A 14,223-nucleotide genomic window follows, 5' to 3' on the forward strand; every position below is an offset into this window, starting at 1 on the left:
ATAAATAAACTCAAATTGTGGATATCGCCATGGCAACCACAGTCAACCGGTGTGGGCACAAGTGTGGGCACAAGTCTCTCAGTATAATTAGCTGTCTGAAAAGAAAACACTGTAACGGATTTCATTATCAAAACTTTACATAAGCATTGCAACACACCAGTTCATTAGGAAGAAACAGAGAGAGAATGAGCTAAGCTCCAAATAAAATTGTCTTTCATTCTGAATGAGAGGCGAATGTTGTTCGGGTGTTGGCTCTTCAGGAAAGATCAGAGAGGTTTGAAAGTGTCTGCACTGAGAGAAATGAGTGTCACAGTTATCACAGTAGGTTTTCCACTGATATATGTACAGTGAGGAGCTCATCATGAGAGATCACGTTATGTGTTGTCAGATCTGCCCCATAATGGTCAGTCCATTAGGATCCAAACAGCTTAATTCAGACTCTTAGGAGGTGCTTCCACAATAATGTGATTTGTACCACATTCAAGATAAATTATTGGATTCTTCACACATCACATTAATCCCATTCCATTCCCTTTTCAAGATTTTTTAAAAATGATATGAAAAAAAAGCTTTGCTTTTATACTTACAAGCCCATCATGCTTGATTGAGCTGTTTTGTCTTTCTTTGGTCAGTAGGTGTCCAACATAACAACAGGTGGTTGTGTGTTGGACACAGTCACTCATATATAGAGGTCTATAGATATATAGAGGTCTATAGGTCTATAGAGCCTGTTTTCATTCCTGATCTATATAACCGTTAGCTTACCTGTGTAATATTGACAAGCTCAGAAACACTTCTTTTGCAAACATGGTCTCATGCAGCGTAGGTCCAATCCCTGTACCTTTTGCAGAATATCAGTCTGTCCCTGATGTTTTTCCTGGAGAGAAGTGGCTTCTTTCTTGCCCTTCTTGACACCAGGCCATCCTCCAAAAGTCTTTGTCTCACTATGCGTGCAGATGCGCTCACACCTGCCTGCTGCCATTCCTGAGCAAGCTCTGTACTGGTGGTGCCCCGATCCCGCAGCTGAATCAACTTTTGGAGACGGTCCTGTCGCTTGCTAGACTCTTTTGGGCACCTTGAAGCCTTCTTCACAACAATTAAACCGCTCTCCTTGAAGTTCTTGATGATCCGATAAATGGTTGATTTAGGTGCAATCTTACTGGCAGCAATATCCTTGCCTGCGAAGCCCTTTTTGTGCAACGCAATGATGACGGCACGTGTTTGCATGGCAAAGAGGGACTTCATACAAACTGAGGCAGCAGACTTTGTGAAAATTAATATTTGTGTCATTCTCAAAACCTTTGGCCACGACTGTACACTGCGCACCTCCTCCAGGACTGCGGCGCAGAGACGCAAGAGAGTGAACTTCACCGAGTTCGCCCCATTAGTTTGCACGAAATAGATCAACATTCTTTCTGTGATCGAATCAACATGATATCAGCCCCTTTTCAATGCAACAAACCAAAACAAATCTAACTTTGCAAGATTGAGCCTGTGATTGTGTTGTAGCCAGAGCAGAACGGAATATAATTATATTGGCGGGGGTTGCCTCAAGCGGTCTTTCAATCACGGGTGAGTGTATGCGCTTTTCAGATAAGAGCAAAACCGCACGTGTGCACATTTGTTGATATTCTTTGCTATTTAGCGAGTAATTAGCCCAGTTATAGATAATTATAGGTCAGCAATGTGGAGTTACTGCTTCATACAAGAGCACATGTGTAGGCTATATTTTAAGCTCAGGTAAAAAGTGTATGTCTTAAAGGGGTAGTGTTGTATTCTGAGACAAGCTTGAATATGCAAATAATCCAACAGGCAGAGGGGTAGTCTACATTGTCTAATTCTCCATATGGAAATTATAGTTAATTGAATTTATATAAAATTGTTTATTGTATCATACAACACAAAACAATGCAATTTACAAGCCCTTCATAATGTAAAAATGTTTTTAAAAGTCTCATGTAGTGTAGGCCTGCATTAAACACCACATATAGGCTACTGTAGGATATATCATAGAAATCAAAGCTATTTCCATGTGAAAATGTTGTGGGATTTGCTCCATTTGTTTTGTTGGTAGGCCTACATTATGCTCAAATAGCCACAATAGCCTATTGGCTGCTGTCTAAAACTGTAAGGGGACAGCGTCAGTGTTCACTGTAAACGTGTGCCGGAAGTTGCACAAAATTCTCACAATGTCCAAGTTCCCGCTCACAAGATCAAACATTTGCTCAGTGCCTCCCAAAAATGTAGGGAACATCACTTCACCCTAAAAACATTACCCCTCCCTCTATACTCCATCTCTGTCATTACACTGTTCATTTTTGTCCATCAATTAGTCTTAGCTTTGATAGAGTCAGGAGGCCCACAAAGCTACAAGAAGCCCAGGGGAAGATGCAAGCCAATAACGCTAGCAGCGCTAAACACATTAGCTCTAGAATAGTGTTAGCCGCCTCAATGTGTTCAGCGACAGATAGAAAAAAGTGCTTGCAAAGCTCTCTGGCAGGCAGTATGCATTGAGGGTTAATTGGCTTTGATTAGGCATAGTCACTTTAATTATGCACTTGTGACATCATTGTGTAGAGGAGAGGATGTAATGCTAACACAGCCCTCTCATTGCAGCCAAATGGGGAGACTTAGTGTAAGCGTGCCAAAGAAAAGGGGACACTTGGCCTGCAGATCCGAGTTCTGATAGATACAGCACTTAAACACAAACTGCCATTGTGAAGATTGTAAGATCTCTACACCCTGTGATTCATCCTCAAGGGAAGCTCATTGTTTTGTTTTTCTTTGTTTGATTTTCTTGTTACTATCTCATCTCACTAACCCCCCACTTCGCCTTTATTCAATGAATTTAACTTATAACATTTATGGGTGACGTGAATAACTCCCTTTCTGCAGTACTAGTAGCTAGTGACTGGAATTAGATTCCATATTTCCCCAGGGGAAATTAGTGTTACAGTGTGTTTCTAGACCAGTTTGAGATGAAAAGATGATCTACATTAGAAACCCATTAACCTAGTCATTAGGGCCAGATCTGGGCCAATATGGAGTGGGGGGATCTAACTTGAGCACAATGGCGTCTTATACTGTGACACCCCAGCCTCGTTTCACACCTGGGGGTGTTGAGTGAAAATGTGTTTGTTTAGATTTTCAGTCTAAAATAACTTCCTGTGTTGACAGCCTTCCTAGTGTTGTTGAGCCAGCCATGATAAGGTGAGGTTGTGAATGAGCCATGATAGGTGAGCCAGTTGTTTGAATTAGCCATGATAAGGTGAGCCAGTTGTTGTTTGCCATGATTGAGCCAGTTGTTTGAATTAGCCATGATAAGGTGAGCCAGTTGTGTGAATGAGCCATGATAAGGTGAGCCAGTTGTTTGAATGAGCCATGATAAGGTGAGCCAGTTGTTTGAATTAGCCATGATAAGGTGAGCCAGTTGTTTGAATTAGCCATGATAAGGTGAGCCAGTTGTGTGAATGAGCCATGATAAGGTGAGCCAGTTGTGTGAATGAGCCATGATAAGGTGAGCCAGTTGTGTGAATTAGCCATGATAAGGTGAGCCAGTTGTGTGAATGAGCCATGATAAGGTGAGCCAGTTGTGTGAATGAGCCATGATAAGGTGAGCCAGTTGTGTGAATTAGCCATGATAAGGTGAGCCAGTGAGCCATGATAAGGTGAGTCAGTTGTGTGAATGAGCCATGATAATGTGAGCCAGTTGTGTGAATGAGCCATGATAAGGTGAGCCAGTTGTGTGAATGAGCCATGACAAGGTGAGTCAGTTGTGTGAATGAGCCATGATAAGGTGAGTCAGTTGTGTGAATGAGCCATGATAAGGTAAGCTGAGGTGTGTAATGTACCCTCAGTATATGTTGTGTACGGTGGAGGAGTATGATGGCTTTTATGCTCTTAACACTTTCATGTCTGTGATCAATGTTAATGAACATTTGTACCCTCTCTCTCTCTCTCTCTCTCTCTCTCTCTCTCTCTCTCTCTCTCTCTCTCTTTCTCTTTCTTTCTCTGCTTGCCACAAGCACTATGTCAACTCCTTAATTGAAAGGAAATATGTGTTAAAATTCCAACTCTATTTCTCTGTTTTTTGTCCAGACACTGGCATCCGCTGCAGAGGATTTTCAGATGTGGCATCGGTGGAAGAATGATCCTGAGGTGAGGCAGTGGTTGTGGAGATCAACATTATTCATGTCCTCATTATCTCTGGATGCATTACCTATAGAAGCCTTGAACTCTATAAGAAGAGATTGATTTCATTCACGATTATATATGATTGTTGTAATTGCCAGCAGCTTACCACCCTGCATCCCACTGCTGGTTTGCCTCTGAAGCTAAGCAGGGTTGGTCCTGGTCAGTTCCTGGGTGGGAGACCAGATGCTGGTGAAAGTGGTGTTGGAGGGCCAGTAGAATGCATTCTTTCCTCGGGTCTAAAAAAACAATATCCCAATGCCCCAGGGCCAGTGATCGGGGATATTGCCCTGTTTAGGGCGCCTTCTTTCGGTTGGGACATTAAATGGGTGTCCTGACTCTCTGTGGTCACTTATCGTAAGAGTAGGGGTGTTAACCTGGCTAAATTCTCAATCTGGCCCTCATACCATCATGGCCACCCAATCATCCCTATCTTCCAATTGGCTCATTCACCCCCATCTCCCCCTTCTCAGTCAACTTACCTGGTAAAAAAAGACATTGGATGTTCATTTTTGTATAAAATCTTATTAGATTGACAATATAGTTTTAATAGCGTTCAATGAAGTAGAATTCAATTAGATTGCATTGGGACACATTCAGAGCCATGCACACACTGGGTCTTACTCTCTCAAATTCCCATTAAGCCAGTGTATAGTGCATTCGGAAAGTATTCAGACCCCTCCCCTTTTCCACATTCCACATTTGTCTTGTTCTAAAATGGATTACATCAATGTTTTTCTACACACAATACCCCATAATGACAAAGCGAAAACAGGTTTTTAGAAATGTTTGCAAATGTATAAAAAAAATTTTTATTTTATTTATTTACATAGGTATTCAGACCTTTTTCTATGAGACTCGAAATTGAGCACAGGTGCATCCTGTTTCCATTGATTATCCTTGAGATGTTTCTACAACTTAATTGGAGTCCATCTGTGATAAATTCAATTGATTGGACATGATCATGATTTTAGGCTGGGTTTCTGTACAGCACTTTGAGATATCAGCTGATGTACGAAGGGCTATATAAATTGATTTGATTTGATTTGACAGGCACACACCTGTCTATATCAGGTCCCACAGTTGACAGTGCATGTCAGAGCAAAAACCAAGCCATGAAGTCAAAGGAATTGTCTGTAGAGCTCCAAGGCAGGATTGTGTTGATGCACAGATCTGGAGAAGGGTACCAAAACATTTCCACAGCATTGAGGGTCCCCAAGAACACAGTGGACTCCATCGTTCTTAAATGGAAGAAGTTTGGAACCACCAAGACTCTTCTTAGAGCTGACAGCCCAGCCAAACTGAGCAATCAAGGGAGAGGGCCTTGGTTAGGGAGTTGACCAAGAACCTGATGGTCACTCTGACAGAGCTCCAGCGTTCTTCTGTGGAGATGGGAGAACCTTCCAGAAAGACAACCATCTCTGCAGTACTCCACCAATCAGGGTTTTATGGTAGAGTGGCCAGACAGAAGCCACTCATCAGTAAAAGCCACATGACAGACGCTTGGAGTTTGCCAAAAGGCACCTAAAGGAGTCGCAGACCGTGAGAAACAATATTCTCTGGTCTGATGAAACCATGATTGAACTCTTTGTCCTGAATGCCAAGGGTCACATCTGGAGGAAACCTGGTACCATTCCTACGGTGAAGCACGGTGCTGGCAGCATCATGCTGTGGGGATGTTTTTCAGTGGCAGGGAATGGGAGACTAGTCAGAATCGAGGCAAAGATGAACAGAGCAAAGTACAGAGAGATCCTTGATGAAAACCTGCTCCAGAGCACTCAGGATCTCAGACTTGGACAAAGGTTCACCTTCCAACAGGACATCGACCCTAAGCAGACAGCCAAGTCCCTAAATGGCCTTGAGTGGCCCAGCCAGAGCCCGGACTTGAACCCAATCGAACATCTCTGGAGAGACCTGAAAATAGCTGTGCTGCGACGCTCCCCATCTAACCTGACAGAGCTTGAGACGATCTGCAGAGAGGAATGAGAGAAACTCCCCAAAAGCTTGTAGCTACATACCCATGAAGACTCAAGGCTGTAGTCGCTGCCAAAGGTGCTTCAACAAAGTAATGAGTAAAAGGTCTGAATACTTATGTAAATGTAATATCATATGTTTTACATTTTTATAAATGTGCAAACATTTCTCTAAACCTGTTTTCACTTTGTCATTATGGGGTATTGTGTGTAGATTAATGAGATAAAAATATATTTTCTAGAATAAGGCTGTTACGTAACAAAATGTGGAAAAAGCCAAGGGGTCTGAATACTTTATGAATGCACTGTATGAACACGATTCCAGTAACCTTTTCTTCTACTTGAACTCACTCCCCATCGGACACATTTCTCTACTGAGCAGCCTGTCTCTGCACTTGATTAGTAGGCCTCATCATGAATTATGATGCAGTTCCTCAACTCCCCATGTCCAAACGTTCTTTGTCCGAGCCGCAACGTGTTTCTAATGAATTCAAATAGTTAATTTACTTCTCCTACTTAGTAATGCGAAAGCCACTCACTTTCGGCAGCCATATATTGAAAATGACAAATTACCTGTTTATACTGTATATATATATTTATTTTTTTACTGCCTCTATGTGGGATGACTCCATTGCCTCCTATTGGTCTATTAGCTTCAAACTAACCTGGACAGTGTCATTATAACCTCCTCCGATACTCCTTTTAATGACTCTTCTCCATTAAAGGTTTCTTATCGGTCTGATTCCGACACACTCACGGGAAGTGTGCGTGTGTGTGTGTGCGTGCGTGTGTTTGTGCGTGCGTGCTCCACCTGTGTACGTGCCTGTGCACATGCGTGTGTGTAGGATAAAGTAGAGTACGTGTGGGGAACAAGGTAGTATCTGCTTCGCGCTGCTCTATGCTGCCGTGGTCTACTTCTTTGAGGCTTGGGATGTGTGACTGGAGGCTGGAGGATGCTTGGCTAGCTTGGATAATTATCCCTTGGCGTAGAGTCATTAGTGTGAACGTCCAGCGTTTTCTGTAACTAACGAGCAAATATTAGCGCACATGTTAGTCTTAGCCAATTAAGCCTGCACCGATGAAAGGACTCGGAGGTTGGCTTTTTCAGACTGTTTATGTTGAGCTAGCTAATTGATCCCAAGTGTGTGTGTGCGGGTGCGTGTCAACCAGGCAACGACAAACGAGGCTGAATGTAGTTTTCTCTATTCATTTCAGTTTCTTAAACCGCTGGCTTTCTCAGGCAATGTTGCGTGTCGTGAGGAGTGTCCTGGCTCCATGTGGCTCTCGCACGCGCTCAGTGAAAGTGTTAGGAGGAGACGTGGTCCAGTCTGTCTCCAGACACCCCCTCCTCACTCCTTCTCAATCCGTCTGGCCAACATCGAGGTTACAGCGTAGTCCTCCGTGAACCGCCCATGTCCTTGCTGCATCCGAGGGTGCGTGTGTGTGTGTACGTTCCTGTGTGTGTACACAATCTGGTGTAGGAGATCAAATATCCCTGCACACACGCCTCATTTCTGTATGAAAGCCCAGAAGACGTCCTCCCTCCCTCAGGAGTTACATCACTTAAAAACATTTACCCCATTACTCTACAAGCCTCTGTGTGTGTGAAACCACCTTAACACACATTCACATCCATGCACTTAAAACACACACACACACACTTAAGGAGGTGGGGAGTGTAGCCACAGTGCTTCAAAGCTAACTTGAAGAGACCTCCTCATGATGGCTGTCAGGCCATCTTAATGTTGTGGAGCGACACTCACACTAAGGTCACACTGTCTCACCCCTCAGGGATCTGAGCATATGAGAGATACAGTAGAAACTAAGACAGACAGAGTGTGTATATGTGTGCGAGCTTGTGTGTACGCTCTGCAAGGACTGCAGCCTGTCTCTCGGGAGGTGAGCAGATGCTGGAGCACCGCTGTCAGAACTGTCTATCGCTAACACCTAGCTCATCGCTAATGGCCTGGCGCTAACTATTGAGCCTCACACCACCAGCAGATCACAGGTCTGTGGTTTATGTAGCGTTAGCCCCATGTTGCAGCGCCGGAGGTGGCAGGCAGGTGGTGCTAACCAGTGAACCGGCTCCATGTCCCCAAGGCATCCATCTGTCAGCTAGGCTGGATAGGCTAGCTCATTAGCGCCTGGCTTGCTCGTGCTCTGACAGGAAGCTCGCACAGAGGATGAAAGAGAGAGTTGGTTACAACACTACTGATGCTTTTGTGTCAAACACACACACACACACACACACACACACACACACACACACACACACACACACACACACACACACACACACACACACACACACACACACACACACACACTGTATTAGGGGAGTACACACACACACACACACACACTATTAGGGGAGTACACACACACACACACACACTGTATTAGGGGAGTACACACACACTGTATTAGGGGAGTACACACACACACACACACACTGTATTAGGGGAGTACACACGCGCACTGTATTAAGGGAGTACACACACTTGTGCATGTGAGACACACACATAGACATACGCAGAGAGTGAAGAAGTGCTTGAATTGACAAAATAAGACAAATAATACAAGCACACTGAAGAATAGAAACAACATAGGAACACAGTTTCCACACAACTCTAACACTGTCTGAAAACAATGCACATTGATTTAAACCCCTACCAAAGACCTGCTGTGTTCAGAAATCTTTGTTTTACATGTTTCTCTCTCTCTCTTCCCTCCTGCCCTTTCTCCAAAGCCTGATGACATCCATTACTACTATGCCAAAGAAAACGTGAGTACATGTCTACTGTTACTTCCTCCATGTGCAGTGAAGAGATGTGATCTGAGTCATATTGAGTCTGTATAGTCAACAGAATCCCACCTGCACCCTCTGTCTTTGTAGCCATGGTTACTAAACCTGTTGTAAAGCGTATTGATAGCCGTAAAGGATCCCCCACATCCCCCAGCTGTGGCCCAGGCTCTAGAGCCCTGAAAAGACACAAAACAGTTGCTATAGTACGCTAGGGTTAGTGTGTGTTTTTGTTAGCATGTGTGTTTGTATGTGTGCATATTCAAATGAGCGTGCATGCATGTTATGTCTAGTGTGTGTGCGTGTGCGTGTGTGCGTGTGAGAGATTATCTCAAGAACACGTATCTGTGCGAGTGATATCGTCTGCATCCCTCTGAAGCCTCTGAAGTCATCTGTCTGATTTGATACTGGGGATCAGATAGTAATTCCACAGGGGATGTGGTGATAGAACACATGCAGGCAGGCACACACCTCTCCTGAACAGCTGATGTCATTCTGGCTTTGACGGGCCACGACACAGGAGATCAGTACTGTCAGGCATCTGAACACAGTATTATTCACAGCCACAGGAGATGGAGCAAGCGCCACACAGACACACACATGTGTTATCATACAACGCACCATAATGCAAAGTGACAGACACACACACACATAATACTTTATATTCACCAAATACATGCAGTATACTCTCCACTGACCTCCATTTTGCGTCAATAATATGTCATTCCTTTCGTCTTTTTCCCTTATAGCTGGACTCAAATGATACAGAGGTCAAGAAGCCAAACCGGCTTTATCCAGAGTTTAAGGAAGACGAGCAATTCAGACGCCTCATCTCCTACAACACCACAGCAGTCCACATACCCACGGACATATACGAGGGCTGTGAGTACACACACACACACACATGCATTGTACAGTATTTATAGCATGTTTCCATGACATTTTGGTCAGTCAGTTTCTCAGAATGTGTGTAGTAGTCAGCTGATGGCCCGGCCAATGCTTGCAGTCTAAATTTAGCCCTGCCTAGCCCAACCCATGGGCAGCAGACCTGGCCTCCGAGTCACCCCGGTCACCAGCTGCTCCTCGCTCTCCCACCCACAACCTCATGAGAGAATCACACTGAATGTCAATGAAACTGCCATGATTTTTTTTCTTGTGTGGATACTTTCTGGGTCTTTCTCAGTCTTTCTGCTTCCATGTCTTTCTCTAGTCTTAATCTTGCTCTATCATGCTCTTCTTTAATGCTTGTCTGATCCGCCCTCGGCTCGGTCTGTCACTCCTCTTATCGCCCTCGGCTCGGTCTGTCACTCCTCTTATCGCCCTCGGCTCGGTCTGTCACTCCTCTTATCGCCCTCGGCTCGGTCTGTCACTCCTCTTATCGCCCTCGGCTCTGTCTGTCACTCCTCTTATCGCCCTCGGCTCGGTCTGTCACTCCTCTTATCGCCCTCGGCTCAGTCTGTCACTCCTCTTATCGCCCTCGGCTCGGTCTGTCACTCCTCTTATCACCCTCGGCTCTGTCTGTCACTCCTCTTATCGCCCTCGGCTCTGTCTGTCACTCCTCTTATCGCCCTCGGCTCTGTCTGTCACTCCTCTTATCGCCCTCGGCTCTGTCTGTCACTCCTCTTATCGCCCTCGGCTCGGTCTGTCACTCCTCTTATCGCCCTCGGCTCTGTCTGTCACTCCTCTTATCGCCCTCGGCTCTGTCTGTCACTCCTCTTATCGCCCTCGGCTCTGTCTGTCACTCCTCTTATCGCCCTCGGCTCTGTCTGTCACTCCTCTTATCGCCCTCGGCTCGGTCTGTCACTCCTCTTATCGCCCTCGGCTCTGTCTGTCACTCCTCTTATCGCCCTCGGCTCTGTCTGTCACTCCTCTTATCGCCCTCGGCTCTGTCTGTCACTCCTCTTATCGCCCTCGACTCGGTCTGTCACTCCTCTTATCGCCCTCGGCTCGGTCTGTCACTCCTCTTATCGCCCTCGGCTCGGTCTGTCACTCCTCTTATCGCCCTCGGCTCTGTCTGTCACTCCTCTTATCGCCCTCGGCTCTGTCTGTCACTCCTCTTATCGCCCTCGCTCGGTCTGCTCTTATCGCCCTCGGCTCTGTCTGTCACTCCCTTATCGCCCTCGGCTCAGTCTGTCACTCCTCTTATCGCCCTCGGCTCGGTCTGTCACTCCTCCCCCTATCTGTCACTCCCCTCGGCTCTGTCTGTCACTCCTCTTATCGCCCTCGGCTCTGTCTGTCACTCCTCTTATCGCCCTCGGCTTATCGGCTCTGTCACTCCTCTTATCGCCCTCGGCTCTGTCTGTCACTCCTCTTATCGCCCTCGGCTCTGTCTGTCACTCCTCTTATCGCCCTCGGCTCTGTCTGTCACTCCTCTTATCGTCTCGCCTCGGCTGTCTGTCACTCCTCTTATCGCCCTCGGCTCTGTCTGTCACTCCCTTATCGCCCTCGGCTCTGTCTGTCACTCCTCTTATCGCCCTCGGCTCTGTCTGTCACTCCTCTTATCGCCCTCGGCTCTGTCTGTCACTCCTCTTATCGCCCTCGGCTCTGTCTGTCACTCCTCTTATCGCCCTCGGCTCTGTCTGTCTTATCGCCCTCCTCTGTCTATCGCCCTCGGCTCTGTCTGTCACTCCTCTTATCGCCCTCGGCTCTGTCTGTCACTCCTCTTATCGCCCTCGGCTCTGTCTGTCTGTCACTCCTCTTATCGCCCTCGGCTCTGTCTGTCACTCCTCTTATCGCCCTCGGCTCTGTCTGTCACTCCTCTTATCGCCCTCGGCTCTGTCTGTCACTCCTCTTATCGCCCTCTTATCGTCACTCCTCGGCGGCTCTGTCTGTCACTCCTCTTATCGCCTCGGCTCTGTCTGTCACTCCCTCTTATCGCCCTCGGCTCTGTCTGTCACTCCTCTTATCGCCTCGGCTCTGTCTGTCACTCCTCTTATCGCCTCGCTCTGTCTGTCACTCCTCTTATCGCCCTCGTCTCTGTCTGTCACTCCTCTTATCGCCCTCGGCTCTGTCTGTCACTCCTCTTATCGCCCTCGGCTCTGTCTGTCACTCCTCGTCTCTGTCTGTCACTCCTCTTATCGCCCTCGGCTCGGTCTGTCACTCCTCTTATCGACCTCGGCTCTGTCTGTCACTCCTCTTATCGCCCTCGGCTCTGTCTGTCACTCCTCTTATCGCCCTCGGCTCTGTCTGCTCTTATCACCCTCCTCTTATCGCCCTCGGCTCGGTCTGTCACTCCTCTTATCGCCCTCGGCTCTGTCTGTCACTCCTCTTATCGCCCTCGGCTCTGTCACTCCTCTTATCGCCCTCGGCTCTGTCTGTCACTCCTCTTATCGCCCTCTGCTCGGTCTGTCACTCCTCTTATCGCCCTCGGCTCTGTCTGTCACTCCTCTTATCGCCCTCGGCTCTGTCTGTCACTCCTCTTATCGACCTCGGCTCTGTCACTCCTCTTATCGCCCTCGGCTCTGTCTTATCGCCCTCGGCTCTGTCTGTCACTCCTCTTATCGCCCTCGGCTCTGTCACTCCTCTTATCGCCCTCTGCTCTGTCTGTCACTCCTCTTATCACTCGTTCTCTCCACTTTCTGCTTTAATTTCATTCATTTACACTAGAACAGCTGGGCCTTGAAGGAACCCCCCTTCAAGCTAATGAGCAGTCACTTTGACTACAACATTTTAACAGTGTAATTAATGCGTTAATATATGCTATTGCGAAAACAATCATTTGGTTATGTTTATGAAGGTCTTTTATTTCATTAGTTTGTGACTAGGCTATATGTAAAAACATAACATTAAAATGTTCAATGCATTTTATTAATGGAATAGCTTTGCTACAATTATGAAACAGAAGGCGTATGTGTTGGACCACGGTAACAGCTTCTTTTTATGACGACAAAAACAATACCCCAAAATACCACATTCACCAAGACGCATGAACTGTAAGACACAAGGTCAAATGATAGAAACAGCAGTATCCTAAACATCATTATAAGTGACAAGTGTGCTTGAGAAACAGTGAAAATCAGCAAAAAAAATAATGGCATTCTAATGAATATAAGTGTCGATAAGACAGCAGTAAAAAATAGTCAGGTATTTATACGTTGGATACCATGGCGAATTTCTGTTTCATCAAAATGGAGGTAAAGCATGATCTCTCTGAAGCGATCCCATGACATGGTTTCTCCAAAGAAAAGTATCTCATACATGTCTGACCAGAAGCTCTCCATACACACGCTCTTTCCACCGAATGCTCCACGGACATACAGGTTTGAAATGAACACTTCCAGCTCATCAACAGACAGATTCCAGGCAGTGTCTCCTTGCTCTGTGTGCACCTTAGCCACGGTACAGTCCCTGAATGCTGTAGCATGTCCGTGTCACATAAACAACGGAAGCTGGTGAGTGTATTGCTGATGTTGTTTTTTGCTTGAGATGTAGAGCCTGCTATCTCAGTGATGACATTTTGTGCTGATAATCAGCCCGTAGTCACCGTCTCGTTCCATCTAAATGGTGTCGTCACTTCCTCTCTCCTATCTCACTGTGTCATTTTGGTGGTGGCGTGGGCGTGCACCACATTTTTGCTTTTTTGCTTAGGCCTCGGAGGTGTCTATGTTCGTTATGCCACAAGGTGTCCATGTTCGTTATGCCACAAGGTGTCCATGTTCGTTATGCCACAAGGTGTCCATGTTCGTTATGCCACAAGGTGTCCATGTTCGTTATGCCACAAGGTGTCCATGTTCGTTATGCCACAAGGTGTCCATGTTCGTTATGCCACAATTGTCCATGTTCGTTATGCCACAAGGTGTCCATGTTCGTTATGCCACAAGGTGTTCATGTTCGTTATGCCACAAGGTGTCCATGTTCGTTATGCCACAAGGTGTCCATGTTCGTTATGCCACAAGGTGTCCATGTTCGTTATGCCACAAGGTGTCCATGTTCGTTATGCCACAAGGTGTCCATGTTCGTTATGCCACAAGGTGTACATGTTCGTTATGCCACAAGGTGTCCATGTTCGTTATGCCACAAGGTGTCCATGTTCGTTATGCCACAAGGTGTCCATGTTCGTTATGCCACTAGGTGTCCATGTTCGTTATGCCACTAGGTGTCCATGTTCGTTATGCCACTAGGTGTCCATGTTCGTTATGCCACTAGGTGTCCATGTTCGTTATGCCACTAGGTGTCCATGTTCGTTATGCCACAAGGTGTCCATGTTCGTTATGCCACAAGGTGTCCATGTTCGTTATGCCACAAGGTGTCCATGTT

General features: G+C 46.2%; 1 protein-coding gene across 1 annotated transcript in view; it reads left to right on the forward strand.

Moving 5' to 3' along the window:
* Nucleotides 1-3,749: 3,749 nt before the first annotated feature.
* Nucleotides 3,750-14,223, forward strand: part of LOC135532752 (voltage-dependent calcium channel subunit alpha-2/delta-1-like) — a gene marked incomplete at its 3' end in the record, with an annotated part of 46,717 nt that continues 36,243 nt past the window's right edge. The window contains exons 1-4 of the mRNA XM_064960194.1: nt 3,750-3,764; nt 4,099-4,158; nt 8,914-8,949; nt 9,717-9,849. Coding sequence (XP_064816266.1) covers nt 3,750-3,764; nt 4,099-4,158; nt 8,914-8,949; nt 9,717-9,849 — 244 coding nt within the window. The remainder of the gene's footprint in view (nt 3,765-4,098; nt 4,159-8,913; nt 8,950-9,716; nt 9,850-14,223) is intronic.

Source organism: Oncorhynchus masou, unplaced genomic scaffold (assembly GCF_036934945.1).
Source record: "Oncorhynchus masou masou isolate Uvic2021 unplaced genomic scaffold, UVic_Omas_1.1 unplaced_scaffold_2007, whole genome shotgun sequence".
Lineage (NCBI taxonomy): Eukaryota > Metazoa > Chordata > Actinopteri > Salmoniformes > Salmonidae > Oncorhynchus > Oncorhynchus masou.